Consider the following 17,035-nt stretch of genomic DNA (forward strand, 5'->3'; position numbering starts at 1 on the left):
ATCTGAAGTGAGACCGCAAGAGAACAGAAGCTTGCAAAGTCGCAGCAAGTTTGTCCAGCTGCAAGTCGGGTGATCGCCAGCAGGGAGGGAGGCAGATCGAGACCTGGACAGTGCATATTCTGATCTGATCCTTGGTCCATCCCACGGGCCGAGGGCGCGGAGATGCGCGCGGCGGCGAGGTTAATCGCGCTAATTAATCCCTCTCTCGACTGCGTTGCGCGCCCGTTGTTTAGTCCCACTTGCTGCTGCTGCCATGATTCCGTCAGATGCAATAATAGTCTAATTCTTCTGTCTATCTGTCTTACCCTTCAGCTAACCAAGAGAGACGCAGCTTGATCCCAATGTCAACTCCTGCACTCTACTATAAATACCGATGGATCCCGGATCCAAAGCACCAAACCACAGCCACCACTGCAAGTAATTAAGCTTAGCTCCAAGGAGCAAAGCAAAGAAGAAGCCTAGCTAGCTCCATCAAGCTAGATCAGTAGATAATGGAGGTGGAGGCGAGCTCGCATGGCGACGCGCCGGCGAGCAAGTTCTCGTTGCCGGTGGACTCGGAGCACAAGGCCAAGTCATTTAGGCTCTTCTCCTTTGCCAACCCCCACATGCGCACCTTCCACCTCTCCTGGATCTCCTTCTTCACCTGCTTCGTCTCCACCTTCGCTGCCGCGCCGCTCGTCCCCATCATCCGCGACAACCTCAACCTCGCCAAGGCCGACATCGGCAATGCCGGAGTGGCGTCCGTGTCAGGGTCTATCTTCTCCAGGCTGGCCATGGGAGCCATTTGCGACCTTCTTGGGCCGCGCTACGGCTGCGCCTTCTTAGTCATGCTCTCGGCTCCCACAGTCTTCTGCATGGCCGTCATCGATGATGCGTCGGGCTACATCGCAGTCCGTTTCCTCATCGGCTTCTCGCTCGCCACCTTTGTATCATGCCAGTATTGGATGAGCACAATGTTCAACAGCAAGATCATCGGCACGGTCAACGGCCTAGCGGCTGGGTGGGGCAACATGGGTGGTGGCGCCACACAGCTCATCATGCCACTCGTTTTCCATGCCATCCAAAAGTGTGGTGCCACGCCCTTTGTAGCATGGAGAATTGCCTACTTCGTGCCAGGAATGATGCACATCGTGATGGGCTTGCTCGTGCTCACCATGGGGCAAGATCTTCCTGACGGAAACCTTGCGAGCCTCCAGAAGAAGGGAGACATGGCCAAGGACAAGTTCTCCAAGGTCCTCTGGGGCGCCGTCACCAACTACCGAACATGGATCTTTGTCCTCCTCTATGGCTATTGCATGGGCGTCGAGCTCACCACCGACAACGTCATCGCCGAGTACTACTACGACCACTTCCACCTAGACCTCCGCGCCGCCGGCACCATCGCCGCTTGCTTCGGCATGGCCAACATCGTTGCACGTCCTATGGGAGGATACCTCTCCGACCTTGGCGCTCGCTACTTTGGTATGCGTGCTCGCCTTTGGAACATCTGGATCCTCCAGACCGCTGGCGGCGCTTTCTGCATCTGGCTCGGTCGCGCCTCAGCCCTCCCCGCATCAGTGACTGCCATGGTCCTCTTCTCCATCTGCGCCCAGGCTGCTTGTGGTGCTGTCTTTGGCGTCGCACCCTTCGTTTCTAGGCGATCCCTTGGCATCATCTCTGGGCTGACCGGCGCTGGTGGCAACGTGGGTGCGGGACTCACACAACTTCTCTTCTTCACTTCGTCTCAATACTCCACCGGCAGGGGTCTTGAGTACATGGGCATCATGATCATGGCATGCACTCTTCCCGTCGCTCTCGTTCACTTCCCTCAGTGGGGCTCTATGTTCTTCCCAGCCAGCGCCGACGCTACCGAAGAGGAGTACTACGCCTCCGAGTGGTCAGAGGAGGAGAAGAGCAAGGGTCTCCATATCGCAGGACAAAAGTTCGCTGAGAACTCCCGCTCGGAACGTGGCAGGCGCAACGTCATCCTTGCCGCATCCGCGACGCCACCCAACAACACGCCCCAACACTTATAAGATCCAAATTTTCTTTTATGTAATAAATGTACAGCTCGCGGAGTATATATACACACCGTATATATCTACGCCTGCAATCCCATGTAGTTCTGCCAGTATATGTTAGGAAACGTTTCTTCATCTGTACGCAAGAATTGTGCATGCATGCGGATGATGGTTTGCACTATCAAAGTGGCCTGAAATTACATGAACAATTCTGAAATTTTGTGCATTTTTGGTTCTGACTTAAAGCATGAACAGTTCTATCAAAGTGGCCGAAATTACATGAACAGTCTGGAGGTTTGCGGTTACACATGCAGAGCCAAATTTGAGGGGGGGGGGGGGGGGGGGGGTAAATCACTATATTCGTCAAAACTATCTTGGCCAGGTACTCAATAACCACAAATACTGGCCAGGATCAAGAGAAACCGCAGCCTTAGCTAAATTATGCACTTCAAAAGTGGACTCCCTTTTCTCGTGCTTCACAAAAACACCACCTATTTCATCCATTGTTGCATGGACCTCCCTGATGAAAATGCTACTAGGTCCCAAATAAACTGAATTCAGATGCTTCACTGTATTCGAACAGTCTGTTGCCAGATGACACACACAAATGTTGAGATCGGCCGCAAAGAGATAGTGTTATTGCCTCAAGAGTCTCGTGATCATTCATATCAGGAGCCCCCAATTTAAACCATTTGCACCACTGCACTGCACACAGCAGCCGAAGAGCCTTTATCTCGGTGTCTTGAAACAACAAGAGCCTTTAGCGCTAACCATTGATTCCTTACATAAGATACAGCCGGTGCAATCTTTTGAGCTTTCCCCGGGATCAAATCCAAGTCAGCAAGATACCTTGTGATAAACATTAAGATTGAAACAGGCGGTTGGTCTTCCTCCCGACCCACCATATCACCCACAATGTGACTAGGTCTTACACAACCAGCTTGTCCGACAGACCCCAGGAGGTCAATCAGCCACAACAACCTTTCATCTAAAAGAGACCACACACACTTCGGCATATGGCAGGCAACCAAAGTGTGTGGTCAGCTTTTCGGAATACACTGTTTTCTCCGCGAGAATCTTATGAGAGAAAGGAGTATATCACGTGCATTACTGATCTGTACTTGATCACAGCCAGGAAACCGTTCTCTCCTCCAACCTTGAAAAGTTTGCAAGCGCGTGACCAACCATATTTTTCACTCTATCAATCTGCACAAGATTTACCATATGTTATGTGACGCAGCCTCATGATGAGTGCTTCTATCTCAGAACATCTGGAACCATGTTGTTAAAGCACATTTTAAATCTTATTATGTGAATGGAAAACTAAATTACTCAGATGGTCATGATTGGTGGCAAGACCATCTTTTTTTCCACAAAGGGAATATATTAATATTGTGAAGATATCAACTACACCCAGTCTCTACACCAACAAGATGTCCAAAGGCATCCAGGATACACACATACAAAAAAGAAAAAGAACAAAAAAAAGACCCGTCAAGATGATCAATCACTAGCATCAGCAGCAATCTAACCACCACCGAAGACAACACCCGGATTACAAAAAAGGTTCTCCAAAACAACGCCTCCAAGAAGGAAACAATGCACAAGCGTTGTCGTTGCCCGATCGAAGATCTTGGGTTTTCACCCTGGAGAAAGTCCAAATTCACCCAAAAACAATGCCTTCAACAAGGACATTGGCAAGACCATCTATACTACACTCACTTAACTTTGCTGTATGTATGTACATATAGGATTAGTTTTTCATGCTTCTTGATGTGTAATACCTCACTTAATTTCCTTGTACTCCCTCCGCTTTACTTGCTCTGCAAAGTTGACCAAAATTTATAGAAAAAAAATATTGACATCTACAATGCCAAATAAATACCACTAGATTCATAATTGAATATATTTTCACATGATATATATTTTCCATTGCAAATGTTCATATTGCTTTTTATAAACTTATTATGTCAAAAGCTAATATGCAGAGTAAATAAGAACAAAGGAAGTTTATTTGTACATCTAGGAGCAATACAACAAGAGATTGGATAATGTGTCGAGAAAGAAATGCATCCCTGTCTCCCTGGAAAGGCCAAACCACCCTTTCAACAAGCCCTAATGCCAGTCTACTCTCCTATTTATCTATGGTCACACTGATTACAATTATGCAAACCCACATTACATAGACAGCGTTAAGTTAGCGTCACCAACCTGGTTACTAAACTTGTTTAATTAATACATCTTGGCCAATTATTTAGTCCTCTACACTAGCTCATCTGTTTTATGTTGGTTTGTGTGGTGTGTGGCTTGTACTTTCTAGCTACGTGTAGAGTGGAGTTTAGTATTATACTTGGATCACGGTGGTGCAACCTGCACAAGGACAACCACCGTACTCTTTGCATACATGTGTAGGTGGCTAGCTATCCGATGTCTATTTGGCAGCAACATCTGCAGAGTCAACTGTTTGGACGGTTTTGTACTTGGCTTCACCAACCACTACATTTTGATGGGCCAAACATAGTAGCAACCAGGTGTGTAGAGAGTCAATTTGCTTCGTATAATCAATCATTTAGTGCACTTAGCAACGAACGATCTCAATCATACATACATATAGGTTATCATCTAGAGTATATGAACAGTATGGCAACCCCGATAAGTTCAAAGGGACAGACATGCTACCCCTCTCAGACCATATATATCTCATTAATTTGAATATCTTAGTTAGACTTAGGCCGCTGGTGTTAACCAACCATTAAACAGAAGTTGCACTGCATAAATAAAACCAAGCGTCAAACAAATAATGCTAGACATTAATCCTGATGAGTAGATCAATTGTGGAAAAGGAAATGAAATAGAAATAGAAGTTTAAAACTTGAAATGAAGAAACTATGTCTGGAAAAGCTTATGGAAGCTCTTCTAGCTACTGATATGAATTGATAAGAAGTTGCAACGTACAAGATAGGTACACAATTTTGACGGCAAAACTCATGGAGTCTTATTTGGGCACTTGTGCAGATGGATCTGGCTGGCATGCATGATCCGATGATGGCCGGGTCCCTTGCATTGTCCCCAGTCTATGGACCTAGGTGGAGGAGTGCACTTCTTTTTGGCATGTTTGGGTTGGTGGCTGCTCAATGGTGGTGTGCCCGCGACTTGGCCCTCTAGCTTCACGCGGCAGGCTACCCCTACGCATCCCACTCGTATGACGCATCGTCTCCGGTGAGTATCCATTGTGTTCTGGCGATGGTCGGAGTGTCTCCGTGTCCGTGCAGCTGTTAGCACACTTAACCTTTGTCTACAAGGGCAAATCTAGTGTATGAGCAAATGCCCAATCCGTGAAGTAAATCTTGATCCACGATTCTGATGCGAACTGGGGCATTGCAGCAGCACTTTCTCTGGTAAGTTGGTGATGTCAACACATGGGACTTTTTCTCTCGTGGTGCTATTTGAGTACCAGATCTCAAGTTTTAGGGCGAAAACACTAGGTCTGACGTTCACTCATTGTAAATGACAATGATGGTTTATGCTCCCTTGTTGAACACACCGTCTAGAGTTTGCTTGAATTTTCTCTTTTGAGTGAAAACTCATGATCTGGCTTAAGCTGTTCGATTCCACCACGATGACGTTCATGAACCATATTTCCTTGCGGAAGGCATCACCGCTAGGGAACCTCCTCGCCGCCCAGGTGCTGGTGAACCATTTATGAATCAATAGAAAAACGTCCTTTATCGGAAAAGGGGTAGCGCACACACACATCTCTGGATGCAACTGAGTTATTTCCAACACAATAAATAATACTATTAATAACGTAAAATTTAAATTAATTACTGTGCCAAGAGGCGTGCAACAAGGGAAATTGAAAGATGTACGTGAGGTCACTCCCTGTCCCCTTCTAAGTATGTATATGCTGTCAGTGTCAAGGTTGACATAGTTGCGAGCCAAGTGTGTGCGTGTGTTGCAAAAGTCAGAGCGCGCATCGACTGCGTGCAATGTACACACCCTTTGGTTTTGAGGAAGACAGGCTCGTCGCCGTGGCCGTTGGATCGCAGCAAAAGTTGCACGAAACAAACTGAAACCGTGTGCATGTACGTACGCGATGGGTGCTTCCTTGAGGTGCTTGTACTCCGTGCTGTGGCCGACCTGTGCCCTCGAAGTTGTACTACAACCGAAATAATCATTTCGTCTGCATTGGCGGGTAGTAGTATTAATCCACAGCAGTTAAATGGATTAAGCTGCAGCTAAGCTAGCAACACAGAGCACATGCGATTGCCAGAAACAGAGAGAGAGAGAGAACACATGCAAGGAATCTTGCAGAGTTGCTGTTGCAGAGAGTGGTAATTAAGAGGAGATCTGGACTGAGACTGCAAGAAAACCGAAAATTTGCAACAAGTTTGCCCAGCTGCAGGTCGGGTAGTCGCCAGCAGGGAGGGAGGCAGATCGAGACCTGGACAGTGCATATTCTGATCTGATCCTTGGTCCATTCCAGGGGGCGAGGGCGCTGAGATGCACGCGGCGACGAGGTTAATCGTGCTAATTAATCCCTCTCTCGACTGCGTTGCACGCCCGTTGTTTAATCCCAATTGCTGCTGCCATGATTCCGTCAGATGCAATAATACATTCTTCTGCCTGTCGGTCTTACCCTTCAACGCTAACCAAGAGAGATGCATCTTGATCACCCCTAAAAAAAGAGAGAGATGCATCTTGATCACAAATTCCCGATGTCAACTCCTGCTTTGTATCCTACTATAAATACCCAATCGATCCGGGATCCAAAGCACCAAACAACACAACCATTAGCAACTCCTAATAGTTGCCGGCCACTGCAAGTAGTTAAGCTTAGCTCCAAGGAGCTAGCAGAGAAGAAGCCTAGCTCGGTAAGGAGAGGAGAGACAGATATGGAGGTGGAGGCTGGCGCTCATGGCGACATGGCGGCGAGCAAGTTTACGCTGCCGGTGGACTCCGAGCACAAGGCCAAGTCATTCAGGCTCTTCTCCTTCGCCAACCCACACATGCGCACCTTCCACCTCTCGTGGATCTCCTTCTTCACCTGCTTCGTATCCACCTTCGCTGCGGCTCCGTTGGTGCCCATCATCCGCGACAACCTCAACCTCGCCAAGGCCGACATCGGCAATGCCGGAGTGGCGTCCGTGTCAGGGTCTATCTTCTCCAGGCTGGCCATGGGCGCCATCTGCGACCTTCTTGGGCCGCGGTACGGCTGCGCCTTCTTGGTCATGCTCTCGGCTCCCACAGTCTTCTGCATGGCCGTCATCGATGACGCGTCGGGCTACATCGCAGTCCGCTTCCTCATCGGCTTCTCCCTCGCCACATTCGTGTCGTGCCAGTACTGGATGAGCACCATGTTTAACAGTAAAATCATCGGCACGGTGAATGGCCTCGCGGCCGGGTGGGGAAACATGGGTGGCGGCGCCACACAGCTCATCATGCCCCTCGTCTTCCATGCCATCCAAAAGTGTGGTGCAACACCCTTTGTGGCATGGCGTATCGCCTACTTTGTGCCGGGAATGATGCACATCGTGATGGGCCTGCTCGTCCTCACCATGGGGCAAGACCTTCCCGACGGCAACCTTGCGAGCCTCCAGAAGAAGGGAGACATGGCCAAGGACAAGTTCTCCAAGGTCCTTTGGGGAGCCGTCACCAACTACCGGACATGGATCTTCGTCCTGCTCTACGGCTACTGCATGGGTGTCGAGCTCACCACCGACAACGTCATCGCCGAGTACTACTACGATCATTTCCACCTAGACCTCCGCGCCGCCGGCACCATCGCTGCTTGCTTCGGCATGGCCAACATAGTCGCACGTCCTATGGGCGGCTACCTCTCCGACCTTGGCGCTCGGTACTTCGGCATGCGTGCTCGCCTTTGGAACATCTGGATCCTCCAGACCGCTGGCGGAGCTTTCTGCATCTGGCTCGGTCGTGCATCGGCCCTTCCTGCGTCAGTGACTGCCATGGTCCTCTTCTCCATCTGCGCGCAGGCTGCATGTGGCGCTGTATTCGGTGTCGCGCCATTCGTTTCCAGACGTTCCCTTGGGATCATCTCTGGGCTCACTGGTGCTGGTGGCAATGTGGGCGCGGGGCTCACACAACTTCTATTCTTCACTTCGTCGCAATACTCCACCGGGAGGGGTCTCGAGTATATGGGCATAATGATCATGGCTTGTACGCTGCCCGTCGCTCTTGTGCACTTCCCACAGTGGGGCTCCATGTTCTTCCCAGCCAGCGCGGACGCCACGGAGGAAGAGTACTACGCCTCCGAGTGGTCGGAGGAGGAGAAAAGCAAGGGTCTCCATATCGCAGGTCAAAAGTTTGCCGAGAACTCCCGCTCGGAACGTGGTAGGCGGAACGTAGTCCTTGCCACATCTGCCATGCCACCCAACAACACGCCACAACATGTATAAGATCAAAATTTTCTTTTACCTACCAAACATAAAGTCACCGCATAAACATACATATCATGTATATCTACGCCTACAACACCATGTAGTTCTACTTGTATATGTTAGGAAACGTTCAAAGTTCATCTATATGAATGAAACGTGTATGCATGCGAGGGTATGTACTATCAAAGTGGTCCTGAAATTACATGAACAACTTTGAAATTTTGTGTACTCTCTGTTCTTCCTCCAAGCAACTTTAAATACGTGCAGTTATGTGTGGCCGGCCAGGAGGTCTGTACTTACATAAAGAGTGCAACTTATAACAGTTTGCCATATCTTTTGCGTTTGTTTTAATAGAATCAAAACTTCTAGCCTAATTAACAACATTGAGCCCAAATCTTGCCATTGGCCTCTATAATATATAGGAATTCTGACCTATCAAAGCCACATGTCAAGCCCTACTCAACTCCAAGGTGCACACCATTTGAACATGATATTGCCACACACTACCAAGATATAAATATCTACTCCTATTAAAGATCGAGCTGGTGATGATGGTGTATCTGCCATCTAAAATTTCTGACCATCCTATCTAAATCTAACGCATGTGATGTAAGCCATGGTGTTTTTTGCATAAAGAACCCCGCCAGTCTACTCCTAATTTGCAAAAAAAAAAACGTTTTAGTCTCTCCAGACAAGTCCACCCCCTTCACACACAATCAAATAAGAGGAATAATTTTCTGGCCATTTCTAACATATTCAATGATACATGCGGTGCGAAAGAGAAAGGAATGGGAGGAGGGAAGTGGGTACACCAATGCTTATGGGCATCATACCAACGAGAGAAAAGGTTCTTCTCTGTCCGAACCAGCTAGGAGCTGCACTATGGCAAGTTTTTGCCATGTAGGGCCTGGCACGTGGGCCTGTTCTATCATAATTGTTCTTAGTAGGGCCCGAGAGGAAGACCAGGGCTCAACGTTGATAATTAAGCCAGAAGCTGTGGTTTTTTGGAAACAAACTCAAAATTTGTGGTGAACTATATGCGCTGAAGGTCAGTTTCCTTGTATTAAACTTTTTCTAAAATAAGAACACTAGCTCATCCTTGATGCCAATTAATGGAACTCGGACTTTAGGTCATACTCTTCAGTGCTAATTTTCCTTTTTTTGTATATAGAAGATATTGACTATCCCTTGTGAAGGGACTCTCGCTCGCCTCTCGCTCGTGACCACGGCGACTCCACGCCTCTCGCTCTCCATTACCGACACCTCCATAGATCTAGCCACCTCAACTGCGCGGCATGCCTCCGCGCCGGCGAGATCCGCGAGCGGCGACCGCGGTCGCATCCCATCCGCGCCGGCGAGATCCGCAAGCGGCGATCGGGGCCGCACCCCCTTCCCCTCCTCGACTGCCCCTCCACATCCTCGAATCCTTCCCGGAGATGGTGAGGCTGATCTCACCGGTTCCGCAGGGGATACTCATGGCGACCGGGGCTCGGGGATGGGTGGAGCGGGCGACCAGGATCCGCGACGCCACCGCGGTGTGGATTCGGCGCGTACAGGAGTGGAAGGCGGCAGATCAGGCGGTGTCAGCGGCGATAGATCCGAGCGTGAGATCTGTGGCGATGAGATATGCAGAGAGTTGTCAGAGGAGAGCAGATCTAGAGCAGAGGATTTTGGCGAGGGTGATCTACGACGAGGCCACATCGGAAGAAAGAGCAAGGATGCCCGCCTTCCCGCACTCCCCGCCGGCTACGTTTGTTCTGTGGGCGAGGGCAGAGGCGAAATCAGAGGAACCCCAGAGGGCGCTGCGGTGGGAATGCTTGCTGGGAGTGATGCCATCGGGTGCACCACTGCAGCTCTCGTCCTCGCCGCCGGAGACCAACCGTATTTGAGCCCATCTTCGCTGGCAGATGCCACCATCTCCTTCTTCGGAGCCGATCGATCCATACCTGTTGCCGGAGTTCTGAAGGGATCTGGGTTGGGGACACCTGAAGTTTCTGAACTTGGAGGTACGCTAAAGAGCAGGCAGGTTATGTTTGATCCTGGTGGTTCAACGTCAGATTGTGTGACTGTACATGGAAATGATATGGTGGAATCGAGGCTTGGAGGAAGATTTTGGGCCCTGGATCAATTGGGTGATGATGATGATGACATTCTAAATGAGGACACAAAGCAACACAACCCTTATCTGGCGACAATTACAGACACATTTGCTTGTGCTAAGCATGTGAAGAAGAATGGGAAGAGAAGAGATAAGAATCTGAACAAGAAAATCAGTAGCAAAGATGAAGGGGGAGGAAAATCGGCAACTAAACAAGTAAGTGATATTCCCAGTCACATGCCTTTTATATTGCCATCTGCTAGATGTGGCCTGATACAAGATGGGAGATGGTATAAAATTGTTTATGGTAGGAAGGTAGATATGGGGATTGGTGTTGAACCCAATTGGATGCATATGGGACATGGGTGGAAATAGGGGTGGTTCTCAGCACGATCGCTGATTGAAGCTCCTCTCTCAACACGATCTCCAGCACCCCAAGTGGGGGAAACAGGAGAGGATTTTGAATTCAGGGGAGATATGTTTATCTCCATCCGCACGTTAAACCGGACCGGGCCAAAAGGAGGCAAGATAAGTCAGGAAAAAGTATTTGGGATGAGTGGGAGAAAAGTAGGCCAAAAAAGTTGGAAAATATTAAGGCCCACAGAAGAGGCAGGTTATATAGCACGGGGGTTGGCCCTAGGGGTTGAAACTGATCTCTTCCTACGTTCTAGGGTTTCCCACCCGTGGTGTACACCCCCCATCGCCACCGTAGGAACCTGTTGCCCCCAAACCTCGAGGATGGTTGATCGCTTTGCTCAAGGAAAGGGGGGAGGTGGAAGAGATGTAGAGAGAGGAAGTAACTGGAAGCCGACTGCTGGCTATGGGGGAGAGCCTCAATTCGACAGGCACGATCAGGGATATCAAGCTCGACCTCGACCCCCCTTCAGGAACTTCTCAGGTAACCAATTCCAGAATCACTTTGGTAGAGATGGATATGGGAACTGGAACCACGAAGGGGGTAGTAGTGACACGCGTCAATTCTAGCATAGACCGCTAGCTCAGATCAACTTGCCCCCCGCTGTTAGCAAATACCAACAGAAAACCAGTGCTGCGACGAGCAGTGGGGGAGGGGGAGGTAATGAAGCCCAGACTGCCAAAGACAATTCTGCTGGGGCAATTCTAACTGGAACTCGGGGATCAGTTGGAATTCCTGAAAGCAAGCTACTGGCAACTGAAAAAATTATCTGCCATAAATGTGGAGAGAAAGGTTGTGAGGCAACAGTCAAGTGTTCCATCTATACAAAAGACACTCATATTGCTGAATTCTGCGCTTGGCTACATCAGAAAAAGCCGGCGGCATCGCTGGTAGGTTTTGGAGGAGAAGGGCTGGGCATTCTTGTGGCTGAGAATGCAAAAGACTTGGCTGGCAGTAGCAAAAATGATGCTATGGCTTTGGTTAGGCTCAGGGAAGGATATGATATAGATATTGACTCAGATGATCTTATCAGAAGTCTGGCAAAAACTTATCCTTGGAGATGGGATTGGAAAGCAAAAAAAGTATCTGATGGAGTGTTTTTGGTGAATTTCCCATCTGCTGCAAGGATTAATGAAGCTGCCATATATGACTGGGTTCCTTTGAAGGGTGGTAACATTTTGATTAATGTGAAAAATCTGGAATGATGATGCTATGGCTGTTGGCAAATTGTCAGTGGTGTGGGTCAGAGCTAAAGGAGTGCCTAAAACCATGAAAAATTATCATGGATTGTGTGAGGTTGGTTCCATGATTGGGTATACACAAGCTGTTGACATGGATTTCCTGAATATGAGTGGTCTAGTCAGGCTGAAGATTGTTGTGGTTGATCACACAAAAATTCCCAGATGGACTAAACTGACAACTCCTAACCTCATGGTTTACATAATTTTCTTTGAAGTCGAGGAGGTGGTAGATGAGGGGTGGGCTAGAGATGAAGATGAGCTTTCCCAGGGATATGAAGAATGGATGGATCTCCAACATGAAGAGGGTGAAAGCAGGGATGCAAAGAAAGCAAAGACTAGGGAAAAGAGACTCTGACTGTTTATGCCAGCACCAGAACGATAATGGCCTTGGAGGATAGAGATGTTGTCATCAAAGAATAAGAAGCTGCTGACAAGCTGGCATATAACAAAAAGCAAGATAATGACAAAAAGAAAGTGGATACCGAGGAAATTGGATCTACATGATCAGTCAACGGAGAGGAGGGGAAAGGAGATGAGAAGGAGATTCCAGAAAAAGTGGCTGGAGATAACCATGATGAGGAACCATCTCACTCAGTTAGCATTGGCACAAAACTTGGGATAGAGGTTCCGGAAGATATGGTGATTGAAAATGCAAATGGTGCTGAACAAACTCAAGGGTTTCCGAGATGCAGTGGGAGGATTGCTTCGAAGAACATAGGTGGTATTCCTATACTAGATAGATCTATGACTTTGGCCAGGGCCAAAAATTTAGCACTATCTTAAGGTATGTCTGAAAAAACTAATGTTTCTTTTCTTGAGAATGTTGAGTTAATTGATGTGGCTAACCTAATTGGAATAGATTTGGGGGTTACTTTATACATGGTGGACTATAACCTGAAACTTATTCATTCATTAGAGCAAGCTAGAAGAGGGCTTTATATAGCAAGTTCCAAAGAAAAAACAGATACACAGGAAGAAGAACTTGTATTGGAACCTGATGATGTTAACAACATACTTCAGGACTTGTTATCACTTAATAAAGATGATGATGATGAACAAGTAGACATGTTAATGCGAGAAGTACCTGGGGGGATTAGAGGGGGTCTGAGAACAAACAATGCTTCTTTTGAGGCTGTTGCAGTCAAGACCCCTATTAAAACTGTGTTGAGGAGGAAGCAAAAAAAAGGGAAAAATCAGTGATTTTTTCCCTTGCATTTTCTTTCTTGCCCTCTAGTTTTTGTTTTGAATTTGATTAGAGATGAGAGGCCTGATTTGGAATTGTAGAGGCATTGGAGATAAAAAAGAAAGATCATATTAAAGATCAAATTGACAAACACAATCTTGATTTTGTGGGTATTCAGGAAACAATGAAAAATGAATTTAGCTCATTGGAATTGTCAACCTTGTGTGCTCAAGAAGATTTTGATTGGGAATATTTATCTTCTAGGGGTAGGTCAGGTGGGATTCTGGTAGGGATTAATAAGACCACTCTAGTTAAAGAAGAGGTGTAATTTGGTGAATACTCTGTCAGAATTAAAGTGCATAATGTAAGTGATGGTTTTACTTGGAACTTGGTGGTGGTGTATGGGGATGCTCAGCCTTTGGGCAAACCGAAATTCCTTGTTGAATTGGTTCATATTTTTAAGAAATCCAACAAACCCTTACTGGTTGCAGGAGATTTTAACCTTACTAGGAAAAGTAGTGACAAAAATAAAACTAGAGGATATAATAAGTGGAGTCTTCTTTTTAATTCCATTATTACTTTTGGTGAGATGATGGAGTTGCCTTTGGTAGGCAGGAAATATACTTGGTCTAACAACCATGAGGACCCCACTTATGCGTTGTTGGATAGAGTCCTAATTTCACCTGCCTGGGAAGACAAATTTCCTCTAGTTCACATTGAGACCCTAGGTAGAGAGCTATCAGATCATACCCCATTGATAATCAAAACTGGAGAAATACCTGTGAAACCTCACGTCTTCAGATTTGAAAAATGTTGGTTTTAGAGAGCAGATCTAGATAAGGTGGTTGAGATAGTATGGAGGAAGAATTACCCTGGTAATTCTGTCCTAGATAAAGTACATAATAAGTTGAGGGAAATGAGGAAAGTGCTGAAGGTTGGAATATTAACTTTGAAGCAAAAAAATGAGAAGGCAGAAAAAGATGCCGCTTGAGGAAATTGATAGACTAGGTAAACTAGAAGAAAATGAGATTCTGAGTGGCATGGACAGGGGCATCAAAAAAATCTGCAGGGATAATTTGAAAGTAGTTTTGAAGGAAGAGGAAATCAAATGGTTACAAAGATCCCATGATACTGAATTGCTTGAGAGAGATTTAAACACCGGATATTATCATGTTAAAGCGAATGGGATATTAAGGAAAAATAAGATTATTAAGCTAGACCAAGATGAAGGAGTGATTGAGGGACAGAACAATTTGAAATACTATATTACTAATTTCTATAAGAAACTCTTTTGTGAACCTGAGAATAATACTCTTGAAATAGACCCTAGTGGGATGGAAACACTCACTGAGGGGGAGCAAGAATTTCTCAGTAAAATATTTACAATGGAGGAACTGAAAAAGGCAATTTTTGAAATGGAAAAGAACAAGGTTGCTGGCCCGGATGGTTTTAATATTGAATTTTACCAACACTATTGGGATTTGATGAAAGGTTATCTGTTTGCATTGCTTGAGGAATTTTATGATCATAATTTATACTTAGACAAACTAAATTATGGGGTTGTTCCCCTTATCCCGAAAGGGAGTGATGCAGATAGAATACAAAAATATAGACCTATATGTTTGTTAAATGTGATTTTTAAGATCTTCACTAAAATCCTGGTAAACAGACTTATAGTTGTTATATCAGGGGTGATTAGAGCATCTCAAACCGCTTTTATCAAAGGAAGATATATACTAGAAGGTGTGCTGGTGTTACATGAAACTTTGAATTCTATGCACAAAAATATAAAAGGGGGTTCTTTTTAAGCTCGATTTTGAAAAGGCATCTGACAAAGTCAAATGGCCTTTTCTTCTTCAGGTCCTTAAGATGAAGAAATTTCCGTACAAAATGATAAATTGGGTAATGAAAACAGTTACTGAAGGGAAAGTTGTTAAAGTTAATGGTGAAATCGCCCCCTTTTTCAAAACTCATCAAGGGCTGAGGCAAGGGGATTCGATGTCTCCTTTACTCTTTGACATTGCAGTAGATATCTTAGCAATCCTGTTTGACCGAGCTGTGGAGAAGGAACTGATTAGTGGACTTGCTAAAAATCACAAGGAAGATGATGTGTCTATTCTGCAATACGCGAATGACACTATCATAATATTTCAAGATGATTTGGATCAAGCAAAAAATGTGAAAAGAATTCTGAATCTGTTTGAGATTATGTCGGGGCTGAAAATTAATTTCCATAAAAGTGAAGTGATTTGTGTTGGGATGGATGATGATAGGGCTAAACAGTTTGAAGAGATATTGACTTGTAAAAAAGGTAATATCCCCTTTAAATATTTAGGAATACCTCTAGATGAGAAAAGGTTGAAAGGACGTGATTGGACTCCATCTGTTTCAAAAATGGAGAAGAGAATGGGGAGCTGGTTGGGCAGGTTTTTAAATATTGTGGGCAAAACCACATTGATTAACTCTTCCTTGACCAGCTTAATTCTATTCATGCTCTCCTTTTATGAGATGCCAAAGGGAGTGAAAAAGAAAATGGATAGACCCATGGCAAGTTTTTGTGTAGCAGGGAAGAGGATAAACATAAATATCACCTAGTTGCGTGGGAAAAAGTGTGCAGACCTAAAAACCTGGGAGGCCTAGGGATTTTAGACCTGGAAATTATGAACATTGCCTTATTATCAAAATGGTTATGGAGACTTTTTAATGAAAAAGGCTTATGGCAAAGAATTCTATGGAATAAATACATAGGGAAATGCACCTTTGGACAGATTCAAAAAAAGCAAGGGGATTCACACTTTTGGTAGGGTGTGATGAAATGCAAAAGCTTATTTTTGACTTGCTGTAAATTCAAGATAGGTAATGGAGAGAAAACGAGGTTTTGGGAAGATAACTGGATTGGAACCAAATGCCTTTCACATACCTTCCCTGGTCTTTATAATGTCTCTCTAGATCAACATGTTACTGTTTATGATGTTTTGCCTTCTAATCTTACCCTACTAAAATTCAGAAGAGCCTTGGTGGGAGATAGGGCAATTCAATGGCGGGAGCTGTTAAAGATGTGTGAAAAGATTACTTTAACTAAAGAAGAAGATAAAACACTCCTGGATTCCGGAAGGATCAGGAGAATATAGTGTCAAATCCTTTTATTCTGTGTTGCAGGTTGGGGAAAAATGCCCAAAAAGATTTCTATGGAAAGTCAAAATACCACCTAGAATTAAAATATTTATATGGTTAGTTACTAAGAAAAGTATTCTAACCAGAGATGTTTTACTTCATAGAGGGGGGGAAACGTGAGAAATGGCGCCTTTTCTGTGGGAGTAATGAGTCTATAAATCATCTCTTCTTCTAATGCCCCCTGGCTAGATACTTGTGGAGTGTAGTTAGTTACATTACAGGAGTTCAATGTGACTTTTATGACATATAAACATTTTTGGATGAATGGCTGGGGAGATTTGGGGCTAAAAAGAAGACATTGATCTTTATAGGGGTAGCTGCTTTAATTTGGAGCATATGGAAAACCAGTAACCTAGCTTGTTTTCAACATGTCTGGCCTGCTGATCCTAGTGTCGTGATTTTTAGGATGACACATTGGATTAATGACTGGAGTAACTTGCAGGTGAGGGAGGACGCAAAAATTGAACTATAACAGGGCGCAAGACTGCTGGAACGAGTCGCCAGTGATATCTTTCAGGCGCGA

The 17,035-nt window shown here is 45.8% G+C and overlaps 3 protein-coding genes across 3 annotated transcripts; all 3 read left to right on the plus strand.

The window, feature by feature from the left end:
- The first annotated feature begins 491 nt into the window (after positions 1-491).
- LOC123130026 (high-affinity nitrate transporter 2.1-like) lies at positions 492-2,015 on the plus strand. The gene has a single exon (XM_044549979.1). It carries the CDS (start codon positions 492-494, stop codon positions 2,013-2,015), a length of 1,524 nt encoding a protein of 507 aa, XP_044405914.1.
- Positions 2,016-6,895: 4,880 nt separating this feature from the next.
- Positions 6,896-8,419, plus strand: LOC123130027 (high-affinity nitrate transporter 2.1-like). The gene has a single exon (XM_044549980.1). It carries the CDS (start codon positions 6,896-6,898, stop codon positions 8,417-8,419), a length of 1,524 nt encoding a protein of 507 aa, XP_044405915.1.
- Positions 8,420-9,633: 1,214 nt separating this feature from the next.
- Positions 9,634-17,035, plus strand: LOC123130028 (uncharacterized). The gene is made up of 2 exons (XM_044549982.1): positions 9,634-10,715; positions 16,955-17,035. The coding sequence occupies exons 1-2, from the start codon at positions 9,897-9,899 to the stop codon at positions 16,982-16,984; spliced, it is 849 nt and encodes a 282-aa protein (XP_044405917.1). The 5' UTR covers positions 9,634-9,896; the 3' UTR covers positions 16,985-17,035.

The sequence above is a fragment of the Triticum aestivum genome, chromosome 6A (genome assembly GCF_018294505.1).
Source record: "Triticum aestivum cultivar Chinese Spring chromosome 6A, IWGSC CS RefSeq v2.1, whole genome shotgun sequence".
Lineage (NCBI taxonomy): Eukaryota > Viridiplantae > Streptophyta > Magnoliopsida > Poales > Poaceae > Triticum > Triticum aestivum.

Coding starts and splice junctions, on each gene's coding strand:
- LOC123130026 (XM_044549979.1), top strand. CDS start 492: ATGGAGGTGGAGGCGAGCTCGCATGGCGACGCGCCGGCGAGCAAGTTC.
- LOC123130027 (XM_044549980.1), top strand. CDS start 6,896: ATGGAGGTGGAGGCTGGCGCTCATGGCGACATGGCGGCGAGCAAGTTT.
- LOC123130028 (XM_044549982.1), top strand. CDS start 9,897: ATGGGTGGAGCGGGCGACCAGGATCCGCGACGCCACCGCGGTGTGGAT. Junction 10,716..16,954: donor GAAAATCGGCAACTAAACAA/GTAAGTGATATT, acceptor AGTAACTTGCAG/GTGAGGGAGGACGCAAAAAT.